At 41.6% G+C, this 14,965-nt stretch overlaps 1 protein-coding gene across 1 annotated transcript in view; it reads left to right on the forward strand.

Moving 5' to 3' along the window:
• Positions 1-14,965, forward strand: part of RNF40 (ring finger protein 40) — a 186,477-nt gene that overhangs the window by 39,032 nt on the left and 132,480 nt on the right. The window contains exons 6-9 of the mRNA XM_053694814.1: positions 673-792; positions 876-1,055; positions 1,940-2,075; positions 2,151-2,272. Of these exons, the coding sequence (XP_053550789.1) occupies positions 673-792; positions 876-1,055; positions 1,940-2,075; positions 2,151-2,272 (558 nt within the window). The remainder of the gene's footprint in view (positions 1-672; positions 793-875; positions 1,056-1,939; positions 2,076-2,150; positions 2,273-14,965) is intronic.

A 14,965-nucleotide genomic window follows, 5' to 3' on the forward strand; every position in this document is an offset into this window, starting at 1 on the left:
TTCTTCAAGCAGTGGTGCCTTCCGTTTAGCTTCCCTGTCTTGTCCCTCCCTTATCATCTGTGTCCTCTAGCTTGGGTATTGTATCCCATAAGTAATGAAGATGATCCCTGGACTTGTGTCTTTAAAAAGAAAAGAAAATTTATGCTTACCTGATAAATTTGTTTTGTTTTTAGACACGATGAGTCCATGGCCCGCCCTGTTCTTTTAAGACAGGTTGTTAATTATTGTAAACTTCAGACACCTCTGCACCTTGGCTTTTCCTTTCTCTTCCTAACTTCGGTCGAATTACTGGAGTGGGAGGGAATGGAGGAGCTATATATACAGCTCTGCTGTGGAGCTCTTTGCCTCCTCCTGCTGACCAGGAGGCGTAATCCCATAAGTAAGGATGAAATCCGTGGACTCATCATGTCTAAAAAGAAACAAATTTATCAGGTAAGCATAAATTTTCTTTTTTCCATTTTCCTTCGCTGGAATGACTGGGGATTGTGGGAAGGGAAGTGATACTAAACAGCTTTGCTGTGGTGCTCTTTGCCACCTCCTGCTGGCCAGGAGTGATATTCCCACTAGCAATTGACGTTGTGGACTCACCATATCTGGAAAGAAATACATTTATCAGATAAGCATAAATTTTCTTTTTCCGCGTTTCATTTACTGGACTTGTCCTCTTCCCAGTTTGAGATGCTGAATGCAGAGCTTGAACAGAACCAAGAATTGGCCAATAATCGGATGTGTGAGTTGGAGAAGCTGCAAAATGAGCTGCAGTCGGCCGTTCGTCTGAAGGAGAAGCTGAAGGTAAGAGCGAGAGGAGAGCACAGCAGTGATACTGTATATCTGTATGTTCCATCCCTTGTATCTCACTCCTCTCCTTTCTATAGCTGGATCTGCGCACTCTTCCGGAGGAGGCGGTCAGGGGCACTCAGGATTTCCGCTGCCTGCAGTCTCAGTTCTCTCTCCTGTATAATGAGTCTTTACAAGTGAAGACTCAGCTTGATGAGGCCCGGGCACTGCTGCTGAGTACAAAGAATAGCCACCTACGGCAGATAGAGCGCATGGAGGTAAAGGGGTAGTGGGGATCTTTTGGTGAGGTTGGCATTGGGTGTGTATTTCTGGTGACCTCAGGTAGTGGTGCTGATGAGCTGGGGGTGTGACAGAGGGATGTCGCGAAACAGGTGGAATGGCGTCATGGTACTGCTGAGTTCTGATACCATGTTAGGGGGAACCTCATTGTGACATGGCAAGTACGTCACTGGTTGGGAAGTTGTGGGGTGCACGCGCAGGTACGTCACTGGTTGGGAAGCTCAGTGGGGCGCACGGCAGGTGCGTCACTGGTTGGGAGGTTCAGTGGGACTCACAGGCAGGTACGTCACTGGTTGGGAAGCTCAGTGGGGCGCACGGCAGGTGCGTCACTGGTTGGGTGGGTCAGTGGGACTCACAGGCAGGTACGTCACTGGTTGGGAGGGACAGTGGGGCTCACAAGCAGGTACTTCACTGGTTGTGTGGGGCTCATGGGCAGGTACGTCACTGGTTGGGTGGTTCAGTGGGGCTTAGGGGCAGGTACCTCACTGGTTGTGTCAGGCTCACGGGCAGGTACCTCACTGTTTGTGTGGGTCAGTGAGACTCACAGGCTGGTACGTCACTGGTTGGGAGGGACAGTGGGGCTCACAGGCAGGTACGTCACTGGTTGGGAGGGACAGTGGGACTCACAGACAGGTACGTCATTGGTTGTGTGGGTCAGTGGGACTCACGGGCTGGTACGTCACTGGTTGTGTCAGACTCACGGGCAGGTACCTCACTGGTTGTTTGTGGGTCAGTGGGGCACAGGGGCAGGTACGTCACTGGTTGTGTGGGTCAGTGGGGCACATGGGCAGGTGCGTCACTGGTTGGGAGGATCAGTGGGGCTCACAGGCAGGTACGTCACAGGTTGGGCTTTCTTTTGCAGAGCGAGGAATTGTCTGTGCAGAAAAAGCTGCGCACTGAGGTGATTCAGCTTGAGGACACATTGGCTCAGGTGCGCAAGGAGTACGAGATGTTGAGGATTGAGTTTGAACAGAATTTGGCAGCTAATGAGCAAGCAGGTGGGTGAGCGGTAAGTCAGTGAATGACAAGACAGTGTTGGGAGGATTTGAGGTCTCACTTTTACAATCTCACAGGTCCTATTAATCGTGAGATGCGTCACCTCATCGGGAGCCTTCAGAATCACAACCACCAGCTGAAGGGTGATGTCCAGCGATACAAACGCAAAGTACGAGATGCTCAGGGGGAGGTGACAAAGGTACGAGATGCAGCCGCCCCCTTGTATTGCTGTTGTCATGCCTAGTGTAGTGTAAGGAGGACATCCTGATGGCACTTGTCCTCCTACTCACCATAAAAGGGCTACTAGATACCGCACGAGTGAATGAGCTCACATGTAAATGCACAGACTTATAGGTTTGTACGGAAAGGGTTAACTTATGGTTCACAGGTGAGCAGGAGACCAAGCAGGCTTTTGGGATATTTGTCTGATCAGTGGTTGTGCTGCCGGACACTGCACCTCGTGACTAGCTTGTTATTGGGTTAGCACTGCTAGGTTCTCCTGCTTCCCATCTCTACTGAGTTGTCTCTTCCAATACAGTTAATGGTTTCAAAAATTGTTGAATAACGACAATGATGGTGAAATCCACTTATCATAAAAAGACAGAGAATCAATCACTCGTTTAACCTTTTATTTGTATAGCTATAAGGTTTTGCAATGCCAGTTTTCATTTGCAAAAATCAAATACAGAGACACTCTCTCGCAGAAAGTACCATACAACAACTAGCATTACTAAATCAATTCTAATATTGATGTTAACCAATAAAGGAAATGTAGTAAAAACATATACAGGGAAAACAAAAAAAACACTTCACAATGAAAAATGTGACGTCACAAAAAGATCGTTACTGAAAGGACAAAAACTTGTAACACCTTACCAAAGGGCGGCGCCAACTCTGTGTGGAAGGGAGTAGCTGTCATGGATGAAAGTCGGATCTATGCAGTTTTATATTATCCCTTTAATGTGGAGTGTATCCACTATAAACACTTCTAAACCACAACAGCACTCAGGGTTAATGTATTACCAAGCAACGGTATGCACATATAATATCTAAACCCTGTGCTGTAATATAAACATTCAGAGAAATGTATAAACAGTGGCAGGGTTAATATGTTGAGTGTAATCAAATAGTGGATTTGAACATGGTTCTGTCCATGAACCAATAATTGAAATACATATCCCAGTGTATGCTCAAAGTAGCAGTGATGTTTCCAGGCAAAAGTTTCCTTTTCATAGAATGGTCGTGTTGCAAAAGCTTCCAAAAAGCACGAGCAATGATAAGGCTGTAGCAAACCTAGAATCCAGCACGCAAGTGTTCATGAATGAATGCTAATTGAAGGTTGAGGCTGGAAGCAGCATGAGCAATTAGCAACAATGTAGCAGAAATGCTGCGATTTCAAAGGAAACCTTTAATGTTGATAATCCTTCCCCATATCAACTGCACACAACAACAAGGAATATTCCCCCCAGGGTAGTCATTGCCCGAGGCCATGCTGTGATTGGAGGAAGCCGGATTAGTCATTGCTGACATGTGAAGAGAGGATTTCCAGGAGGGGGAAAAAGAAACAAAGGTCATTTAATCAAAACGACTGCTTTGTAAACTTTGATGAATGAAAGTGCCCTGTGTTTAATAGTATTTTTAAAAAATGGGCTTTCATTCACCAAAGTTTACCTTCACTTTAATGTTGATTAATCCTTCCCCATATCAACTGCACACAACAGCAAGGAATATCTCCACAGCTCTGAGGAAGTCCTGAGTGATCCAAGGGATGAAACACGTGTTGGCTTGATCACGTGACGTCACGCTGTGCACGGCTGGTTGGAGAGGTCGATACGGTTTGTGGAGTTTACATTATTTCCAGTTGCTCCATGAGGAATTCTGGATGGTATTAAAGTCCTTGATACAACCCCAGCACCTAGGTATGTGAGGTGGAGGTATTCCTTGTTGTTGTGTGCAGTTGATATGGGGAAGGATTATCAACATTAAAGGTTTCCTTTGAAATCGCAGCATTTCTGCTACATTGTTGCTAATTGCTCATGCTGCTTCCAGCCTCAACCTTCAATTAGCATTCATTCATGAACACTTGCGTGCTGGATTCTAGGTTTGCTACAGCCTTATCATTGCTCGTGCTTTTTAGAAGCTTTTGCAACACGACCATTCTATGAAAAGGAAACTTTTGCCTGGAAACATCACTGCTACTTTGAGCATACACTGGGATATGTATTTCAATTATTGGTTCATGGACAGAACCATGTTCAAATCCACTATTTGATTACACTCAACATATTAACCCTGCCACTGTTTATACATTTCTCTGAATGTTTATATTACAGCACAGGGTTTAGATATTATATGTGCATACCGTTGCTTGGTAATGCATTAACCCTGAGTGCTGTTGTGGTTTAGAAGTGTTTATAGTGGATACACTCCACATTAAAGGGATAATATAAAACTGCATAGATCCGACTTTCATCCATGACAGCTACTCCCTTCCACAGAGTTGGCGCCGCCCTTTGGTAAGGTGTTACAAGTTTTTGTCCTTTCAGTAACGATCTTTTTGTGACGTCACATTTTTCATTGTGAAGTGTTTTTTTTGTTTTCCCTGTATATGTTTTTACTACATTTCCTTTATTGGTTAACATCAATATTAGAATTGATTTAGTAATGCTAGTTGTTGTATGGTACTTTCTGCGAGAGAGTGTCTCTGTATTTGATTTTTGCAAATGAAAACTGGCATTGCAAAACCTTATAGCTATACAAATAAAAGGTTAAAAGAGTGATTGATTCTCTGTCTTTTTATAAGTGGATTTCGCCATCATTGTCGTTATTCAACAATTTTTGAAATACATTATATATGGGTGTGCACCATGTCCTCTAAAGAGAACAATACATAGCTTGTTTCAGTGACTCCTCTTACATTTGCACAGTTAATGGTTTCCTTGTAGCAAAGCCTCATCAGTTGCTCTCCGAGGAAAAAGCTAATAAAGTCGCACAAGATCTGTCTGTGCCTAAATAGGAGCTCATTGCCATTTACACTTTCACTGCACTTCTGCTCCAGAATGTGCTGCTCTGTGTTGCTTAAAGGGACACTGAACCCAAATTTTTTCTTTCGTGATTCAGATAGAGCATGACATTTTAAGCAACTTTCTAATTTACTCCTATTATCACATTTTCTTCATTCTCTTGGTATCTTTATTTGAAATGCAAGAATGTAAGTTTAGATGCCGGCACATTTTCGGTGAACAACCTGGTTTTTCATCCACCAATAAAAAAGTGCTTTCCAGAGTTCTGAACCAAAAAAAGCTTAGATGCATTCTTTTTCAAATAAAGATAGCACAAGAATGAAGAAAAATTTATAATAGGAGTAATTTAGAAAGTTGCTTAAAACTGCATGCTCTTTCTGAACCACAAAAGAAAAAATTTGGGTTCAGTGTCCCTTTGAGGGACATGAAACCCAAAATGTTTTATTTAATGATTCAATTAGAGCAGCAATCTTAAAGGAACATTATACACTAGATTTTTCTTTGCATAAATATTTTGTAGATGATGCATTTATAGAGCCTATAGTTTTTTGGTTTTTTTTAAAAAGTATAGTTTTGCTTATTCATTTCTAATGACACGGTGAGTCCACGGATCATCAGTAATTACTATTGGGAATATCACTCCTGGCCAGCAGGAGGAGGCAAAGAGCACCACGTCAAAGCCGCCAAGCACCACCTTCCCTCCCACAACCCCCAGTTATTCTCTTTGCCTGCGTTGCAAGGAGGTTGTAAAGTTTAAGTGTCTGATAGAAATTTCTTCAATCAAGAATTTTTTATTTTAAAGCAGAGCAGGTTGGCTCTGATCTTTCCTGGGGTTTAGCCGTAGTCCACTTCAGTCTCTTCAGTAGAGCAGTGGTGGCTTTTAAGCAATTGGGAACTTGTGGGGTACAATCCTCACTACGCCTCCCAAACAGTTGTTGCTGCCCTGTCTTGAAAGCCTGAGTAGGATTAATCAGTCTTACTTTGCTTTCCACAGGTCCATGTGAGGAGGTTGCCTCTCAAACCAAGTGAGCTGCCCTGCTGCCGGGCAGTGTTGAATTCAGGTAAGTGCCTAATTTCATTTTCTTGGGTCAGGAGAATATGGCACTTTTACAGTTAATCCTATTTAGGCTTAATGGGATTCATATGGGCCGTTATGCAGGCACTGGGGGCTTGAGGAGTAGAAGCATATTTATTGGTATTGCTGCGGTTATGTGAGTGGTAATTTAAGAGGCTCAGCTCCGGTTTAATTCCGGACTTGGTGGTATGTGTTTTGTATGCTTTACTTCTGTGATGGCTACAGGGAGGCTAATGGCGACCGGGAGTTCAAGTTAGTCACGCCCACGATTAGGAGGGCGGGCTTTTCTGAGGCGGCAAGATAGTGTTGCGCACATCCGGTTTCTCCTTCTGTGCGGTCCAGTATAGAGGGGTTTGTTGCGGCTCTGCTAGTAAGGAACTTGTCGGCTGGTAGCTGCAACTCTGGGTCCGGATCGTTCAAATCTCCTATTTCCGTTTTCCAGCAGGACTGGTAGGCATTGTGCTGAGGTAAAGAGGCTGTCTGAGGTTGCGAGTGAGCAGCTGCTCTGCGGTTGCAATTTTGAATATAAAGTTTCATTTTAAAATTTAAAGTGACAGTAACATTTTTTTTTTTTTATAATTATTTTAAAATTAAATAAAGACATTTTTATTTAATTTGGACCAAGAGGCCCTGCAAAACGTTACATGTAGCTTGTGTTTTGATTCCAATGTTGAACCACCAATCCCTTTTTGTTCCTCATGTATTGAGAGAACATAACATTACAGGGATAGACTTTGATTCTGAGCCATCATTATCTAAGGCAGATGCTGTTCAGGGGTCTCTTGTTAAAGTTATGCTGCAGCTTTCTCCTCAAGTGTCCCAAACATCATTGTCCCCACATGCAGTGCCCTGCGCTCCCTCTCACCCTCCGATTGGAGTTACCTTGCAAGACATTGCTACCCACATATCCTCTGCGGTAACTGATGCCCTGTCTGCTGTTCCCATGCTGCAGAGAAAGTGCAAGAGGAAATGTAAAGGAATGTAAAGGTTTCTGACACATTTGTGGCTATTCCGAATGTTCCCTCTCAGAAGTCTGAGGAGGAAGATACTTTGGTGGCATCTGAGGGTGAAATACAGTGTAATTCATTTTTCTGATGCTGAAGTCGTATCCTTCAGGTTTAATTAAGCTGGAACACCTCTGTTTGTTACTTAAGGAGGTTTTGGCCACCTTGGACGACTCCGACACGACTGTCGTAGTCAATCCTAAGAAGTCTAGTAAGCTAAACAAATACTTTGATGTACCTTCCACGGTGGAGGTTTTTCCTGTACCAGACCGGGCTACAGAGATTATTGCAGAAAGGATGTCAGAGTAATTTTCGTTCCTTTCGAAACCTTAAAGGTAAGCCTTCATCTCTCTCTGCCAAGCAGGAACAGTCCAAGTCTTCCTGGAAGTCCAATCAGTCTTGGAACAAGGGGAAGCAATCTAAGAAGCCTGTTAATGACTCAAAATCAGCACGACGGGTCTGCCCCCGATCCGGGAGCGGATCTTGTGGGGGGGCAGACTTTCTTCGCTCAGGCTTGGGTTCGGGATGTTCCAGATCCCTGGGCGGTGGACATCGTGTCACAGGGATGCAAACTAGAGTTCAAAACCTTTCCTCCCAGGGTAAGGTTTCTGCTCTCAAGATTATCTGTAGACCAGATAAAGAGAGGCGTTCTTACACTGTCCGGGACCTTTCCGTCCTGGGAGTGATAGTTCCCGTTCCAGTACAGAAACACGGTCTGGGATTCTACTCCAATCTGTTTGTGGTTCCCAAAAGAAGAGTGAACTTTCAGACCGATTTTAGATCTCAAGAGTCTAAACAAGTTCCTCAGAGTGCTATCCTTCAAGATGGAAACTATTCATTCCATTCTTCCCTTGGTTCAAGAGGGTCAATTCATGACAACAGTAGATTTAAAGGATGCGTACCTGCATGTTCCCATCCACAGGGATCATCACAAATTTCTGAGGTTCTTGGTTTTTAGACAAACACTTTCAGTTTGTGGCTCTTCCATTCGGGCTTGCCACATCTTCCAGAATTTTCTCAAAGGTCCTGGGAGCACTGTTGGCGGTGCTCCGTTCGCGGGGAATTGCAGTGGCGCCTTATGTGGACGACATTCTCGTTCTGGCGCCGTCTTTTCAACAAGCAAACTCCCACACAGAGATGTTATCTTTCCTGTGCTCACACGGATGGAAGGTGAATTTTGAAAAGAGTTCCTTGATTCCAGCTACAAGGGTAGTGTTCTTGGGAACCATAATAGATTCCTTATCAATGAAGATATTTCTGACAGAGGTCAGAAAGACAAAGATCTTCGACTTTTGTCTTGCCCTTCAGTCCTCTCCTTGGCTGTCAGTGGCCCAATGTATAGAGGTGATTGGTCTGATGGTAGCTACCATGGACATCATTCCGTTTGCCCGGTTCCATCTAAGACCTCTGCAGATCTGTCTCCGTGATTACAACTGGATCAGGCGACAAGAGATTCTCTCCCTTGGTGGTTGTCTCAGGAAAATCTCTCCCATGGAATCTGCTTTCGCAGACCTACCTGGGTGATTGTGACCACTGATGCTAGCCTGCTGGGATGGGGAGCAGTCCAGGGCTCGCTAAGGGCTCAGGGGATATGGACTCTGGAGGAGTCGGTTCTCCCCATAAACATCCTAGTGCTGAGGGCAATCTTCAGTGCTCTTCTGACCTGGCCTCAAGTAGCTTCAGCCTGGTTTATCAGGTTCCAGTCAGACAACATAACTTCAGTGGCTTACATCAACCAACAGGGAGGAAATCAGAGTTCCTTGGCCATGACAGAGGTAGCCAAGATTATTCAGTGAGCGGAGACCCACAACTGCTGTGTATCTGCTATCCACATACCAGGAGTGGACAATTGGGAAGCGGATTTTCCGAGCAGACAGACCTTTCACCTGGGGGAGTGGGAACTCCACCCGGAGGTGTTTTCCAGCTTGATTCTCAAATGGGGACAGCCGGAGCTGGATCTCATGGCATCTCGACAGAATGCCAAGCTTTCGAGGTATGGTTCAAGGTCAAGGGATCCTCAGTCTGTAATGATAGATGCTCTGGCGGTCCCTTGGAATTTCAGTCTAGCATACCTATTTCCTCAGTTCGCTCTCCTTCCATGGGTCATTGTTCGAATCGTTGCTCGAATCAAACAGGAGAAGTCGTCAGTGATCCTCATTGCACCGGCGTGGCCTCGCAGGATCTGCTATGCAGACCTTGTGGAGATGTCTTCTCTTCCACCTTGGAGACTTCCACTGAGGAAGGACCTTCTACTTCAAGGACCCTTTCTTCATCCAAATCTTGTTTCTCTGAAGCTGACTGCTTGGAGATTGAACGCTTAATTTTATCTAAGCGCGGGTTTTCTAATCAGTCATTGAGACCTTGATTCAGGCTTGTAAGCCTGTGATGAGAAAGATTTACCATAAGATTTGGCGCAGATATGTTCTGGTGTGAATCCAAGGGGTTCTCGTGGAGTAGAGTCAGGATTCCTAGAATTTTATCTTTTCTCCAGGAGGGTCTGGAGAACGGTTTGTCTGCGAGTACTTTGAAGGGTCAAATATTTGCCTTATCTATATTGTTACATAAACGCCTGGCGGATGTACCAGATGTGCAATCCTTCTGTCAGGCCTTGGTCAGAATCAGGCCTGTGTTCAAATCTTAACCTTGTTCTTAAAGTTCTTCAGCAGGCTTCGTTTGAGCCTTTGCATTCCTTAGTTATTAAGATGTTATCTTGGAAAGTTTTTTGTTTCTTGTTGCAATTTCCTCTGCTCGTAGAGACTCTGAACTCTCGGCGTTGCAGTGTGAATCCCCTTACCTTATTTTTCATTCGGATAAGGTAGTTCTGCGTACTAAGTTGGATTTCCTTTCTAAAGTGGTTTCAGTTAGGAACATTAAACAAGAAATCGTTGTTCCTTCCCTGTGTCCTAACCCTTCTTCTCATAAAGAGTGTTTATTGCAAAACCTAGATGTGGTGCGTGCGTTGAAATTCTATTTACAGGCAACTAAGGATTTTCGCCAGTCTTCTGCTTTGTTTGTTGTTTTCTCTGGGAAACGCAAGGGTCAGAAAGCTACGGGTACTTCTTTCTTTGTGGCTTAGGAGTATAATTCGTTTGGCCTATGAAACTGTTAGACAGCAGCCTCCTGAGAGAGTTACGGCTCATTCCACGAGGGCTGTTTCCTACTTCTGGACATTCAAAAGTGAAGCTTCTGTGGAACAGATTTGCAAGGCTGCAACTTGGTCCTCTCTACACACTTTTTCAAAATTTTATCAATTTGATACTTTTGCCTCGGCTGAGGCTTCTTTTGGGAGAAAGGTTCTTCAAGCAGTGGTGCCTTCTGTTTAGGTTCCCTGTCTTCTCCCTCCTTTATCATCTGTGTCCTCTAGCTTGGGTATTGATTCCCAATAGTAATTACAGATGATCCGTGGACTCACTGTGTCATTAGAAAGAAAATTAAATTTATGCTTAGCTGATAAATCTGTTTATTTCTTGACACGCTGAGTCCACGGCCCACCTTGTATTTTTCAGACAGGTTTTTTTGTTGTGTAAACCTCAGGCACCTCTGCACCTTGTGTTGCTTCCTTTCTCTCCTTTTCCTGGGGTTGTGGGAGGGGAGATGGTGCTTGGCGGCTTTGCTGTGGTGCTCTTTGCCGCCTCCTTCTGACCAGGAGTGATATTCCCAATAGTAATTACTGATGATCCGTGGACTCGCCGTGTCAAGAAAGAAAGCATTAATTTAGTTTTTTAGTTAAATTTTTTTTATTAACGTAGAAACTGTGCACAGTTCACATCAATTACATATAGTAAGCAGTTGTAGATACAATCACATATCACGTAAACGAGGCACAGACTCAAACTTTTCATTTGAACAGGTGATAACTAGGTATAATCAAAAAACAATTACAATAAATAACGCAATAACAGGAGGGGGTACGTCCAGTCTCGGGGGCCAATTTATAGTGACACCTAAAAAAAAAATGAAAAAAATTGCTCTCTTGAGCTATAGTAGCCTATAAGAAATTAATTAGTTTCCCATAATCACATATTCGCCTCAGGAGAAATAGCTGGAGCTCTGTTATATTCATTCCAGATTGCTTGTATGGCAATAAAGTTTTCTGTATTCCCTTTCTTATAGGCGGAGTATTCTTCCAACTCCAATAGCTCTGAGACCCTATCCTTCCTCATTCCCAGGGAGGGGACATCCCTCGCCTTCCAGTGTCTGGCTATCAGTGTTTTAACACTATTTGTAAATATCCGAAATAGGGGGAGGAGGGACTTTAGCGGAAGTCTGACAGACTTGTTCAGCAGCCATATTAGGGGGTCGGGTGGAATTTGCATATGAAATATTTTCCCTACCTCGTCTATTACCTCGTACCAAAAGTGGTTCAGGCGAGAGCAGCACCACCACATATGGCCCATACCGCTACCCACATGACCACATCTCCAGCATCTATTGTTTGTGCTAGGGTATAGCCGGTGTATTTTGCGAGGCGTTAGATACCAACAGTGTAGGATTTTATAATTAGTTTCTAAAATAGATGCTGAGATAGAGAATTTTTTTAATGTTAATAAAAATGTTAACTGCTGTTTGCGGGAGAATGATCACACCCAGTTCCCTCTCCCACATCTCTATGGAATAAGGCAGGTTGCCTGGTAAAGGCTGGAGGATAATTTTGTAAATGGCAGAGAGAGAGTATCAATTTAGTTTTTTAAATAACATTGTGCTGATTTTCAGACTCCTAACGAAGCCCTAAAGTTTTAGGAGAATACCGACGTATACCTACTCCAGCTTGTTGTGTACCTGTATAGTAGTGTCTATTACATGCAGTTATATGTAAATAGGTATATACTGTCCCTGTATAGTAGTGTCTATTACATGCAGTTATATGTAAATAGGTGTATACTGTCCCTGTATAGTAGTGTCTATTACATGCAGTTATATGTAAATAGGTGTATACTGTGTCTGTATAGTAGTGTCTATTACATGCAGTTATATGTAAATAGGTGTATACTGTCCCTGTATAGTAATGTCTATTACATGCAGTTATATGTAAATAGGTGTATACTGTCCCTGTATAGTAGTGTCTATTACATGCAGTTATATGTAAATAGGTGTATACTGTCCCTGTATAGTAGTGTCTATTACATGCAGTTATATGTAAATAGGTGTATACTGTACCTGTATAGTAGTGTCTATTACATGCAGTTATATGTAAATAGGTGTATACTGTACCTGTATAGTAGTGTCTATTACATGCAGTTATATGTAAATAGGTGTATACTGTCCCTGTATAGTAGTGTCTATTACATGCAGTTATATGTAAATAGGTGTATACTGTCCCTGTATAGTAGTGTCTATTACATGCAGTTATATGTAAATAGGTGTATACTGTACCTGTATAGTAGTGTCTATTACATGCAGTTATATGTAAATAGGTGTATACTGTCCCTGTATAGTAGTGTCTATTACATGCAGTTATATGTAAATAGGTGTATACTGTACCTGTATAGTAGTGTCTATTACATGCAGTTATATGTAAATAGGTATATACTGTCCCTGTATAGTAGTGTCTATTACATGCAGTTATATGTAAATAGGTGTATACTGTATCTGTATAGTAGTGTCTATTACATGCAGTTATATGTAAATAGGTATATACTGTCCCTGTATAGTAGTGTCTATTACATGCAGTTATATGTAAATAGGTGTATACTATACCTTTATAGTAGTGTCTATTACATGCAGTTATATGTAAATAGGTGTATACTGTCCCTGTATAGTAGTGTCTATTACATGCAGTTATATGTAAATAGGTGTATACTGTCCCTGTATAGTAGTGTCTATTACATGCAGTTATATGTAAATAGGTGTATACTGTCCCTGTATAGTAGTGTCTATTACATGCAGTTATATGTAAATAGGTGTATACTGTCCCTGTATAGTAGTGTCTATTACATGCAGTTATATGTAAATAGTGTATACTGTACCTGTATAGTAGTGTCTATTACATGCAGTTATATGTAAATAGGTGTATACTGTCCCTGTATAGTAATGTCTATTACATGCAGTTATATGTAAATAGGTGTATACTGTCCCTGTATAGTAGTGTCTATTACCTGCAGTTATATGTAAATAGGTGTATACTGTCCCTGTATAGTAGTGTCTATTACATGCAGTTATATGTAAATAGGTGTATACTGTACCTGTATAGTAGTGTCTATTACATGCAGTTATATGTAAATAGGTGTATACTGTCCCTGTATAGTAGTGTCTATAACATGGTTATATGTAAATAGGTGTATACTGTCCCTGTATAGTAGTGTCTATTACATGCAGTTATATGTAAATAGGTATATACTGTCCCTGTATAGTAGTGTCTATTACATGCAGTTATATGTAAATAGGTGTATACTGTCCCTGTATAGTAGTGTCTATTACATGCAGTTATATGTAAATAGGTGTATACTGTCCCTGTATAGTAGTGTCTATTACATGCAGTTATATGTAAATAGGTGTATACTGTCCCTGTATAGTAGTGTCTATTACATGCAGTTATATGTAAATAGGTGTATACTGTCCCTGTATAGTAGTGTCTATTACATGCAGTTATAAGTAAATAGGTGTATACTGTACCTGTATAGTAGTATCTATTACATGCAGTTATATGTAAATAGTGTATACTGTCCCTGTATAGTAGTGTCTATTACATGCAGTTATATGTAAATAGGTGTATACTGTACCTGTATAGTAGTGTCTATTACATGCAGTTATATGTAAATAGGTGTATACTGTACCTGTATAGTAGTGTCTATTACATGCAGTTATATGTAAATAGGTGTATACTGTACCTGTATAGTAGTGTCTATTACATGCAGTTATATGTAAATAGGTGTATACTGTCCCTGTATAGTAGTGTCTATTACATGCAGTTATATGTAAATAGGTGTATACTGTCCCTGTATAGTAGTGTCTATTACATGCAGTTATATGTAAATAGGTGTATACTGTCCCTGTATAGTAGTGTCTATTACATGTAGTTATATGTAAATAGGTGTATACTGTCCCTGTATAGTAATGTCTATTACATGCAGTTATATGTAAATAGGTGTATACTGTCCCTGTATAGTAGTGTCTATTACATGCAGTTATATGTAAATAGGTGTATACTGTCCCTGTATAGTAGTGTCTATTACATGCAGTTATATGTAAATAGTGTATACTGTCCCTGTATAGTAGTGTCTATTACATGCAGTTATATGTAAATAGGTGTATACTGTCCCTGTATAGTAATGTCTATTACATGCAGTTATATGTAAATAGGTGTATACTGTCCCTGTATAGTAATGTCTATTACATGCAGTTATATGTAAATAGGTGTATACTGTACCTGTATAGTAGTGTCTATTACATGCAGTTATATGTAAATAGGTGTATACTGTACCTGTATAGTAGTGTCTATTACATGCAGTTATATGTAAATAGGTGTATACTGTACCTATATAGTAGTGTCTATTACATGCAGTTATATGTAAATAGGTGTATACTGTCCCTGTATAGTAGTGTCTATTACATGCAGTTATATGTAAATAGGTGTATTATGTCCCTGTATAGTAGTGTCTATTACATGCAGTTATATGTAAATAGGTGTATACTGTCCCTGTATAGTAATGTCTATTACATGCAGTTATATGTAAATAGGTGTATACTGTACCTATATAGTAGTGTCTATTACATGCAGTTATATGTAAATAGGTGTATACTGTCCCTGTATAGTAGTGTCTATTACATGCAGTTATATGTAAATAGGTGTA

This window comes from Bombina bombina, chromosome 11, assembly GCF_027579735.1.
Source record: "Bombina bombina isolate aBomBom1 chromosome 11, aBomBom1.pri, whole genome shotgun sequence".
Classification (NCBI taxonomy): Eukaryota; Metazoa; Chordata; class Amphibia; order Anura; family Bombinatoridae; genus Bombina; species Bombina bombina.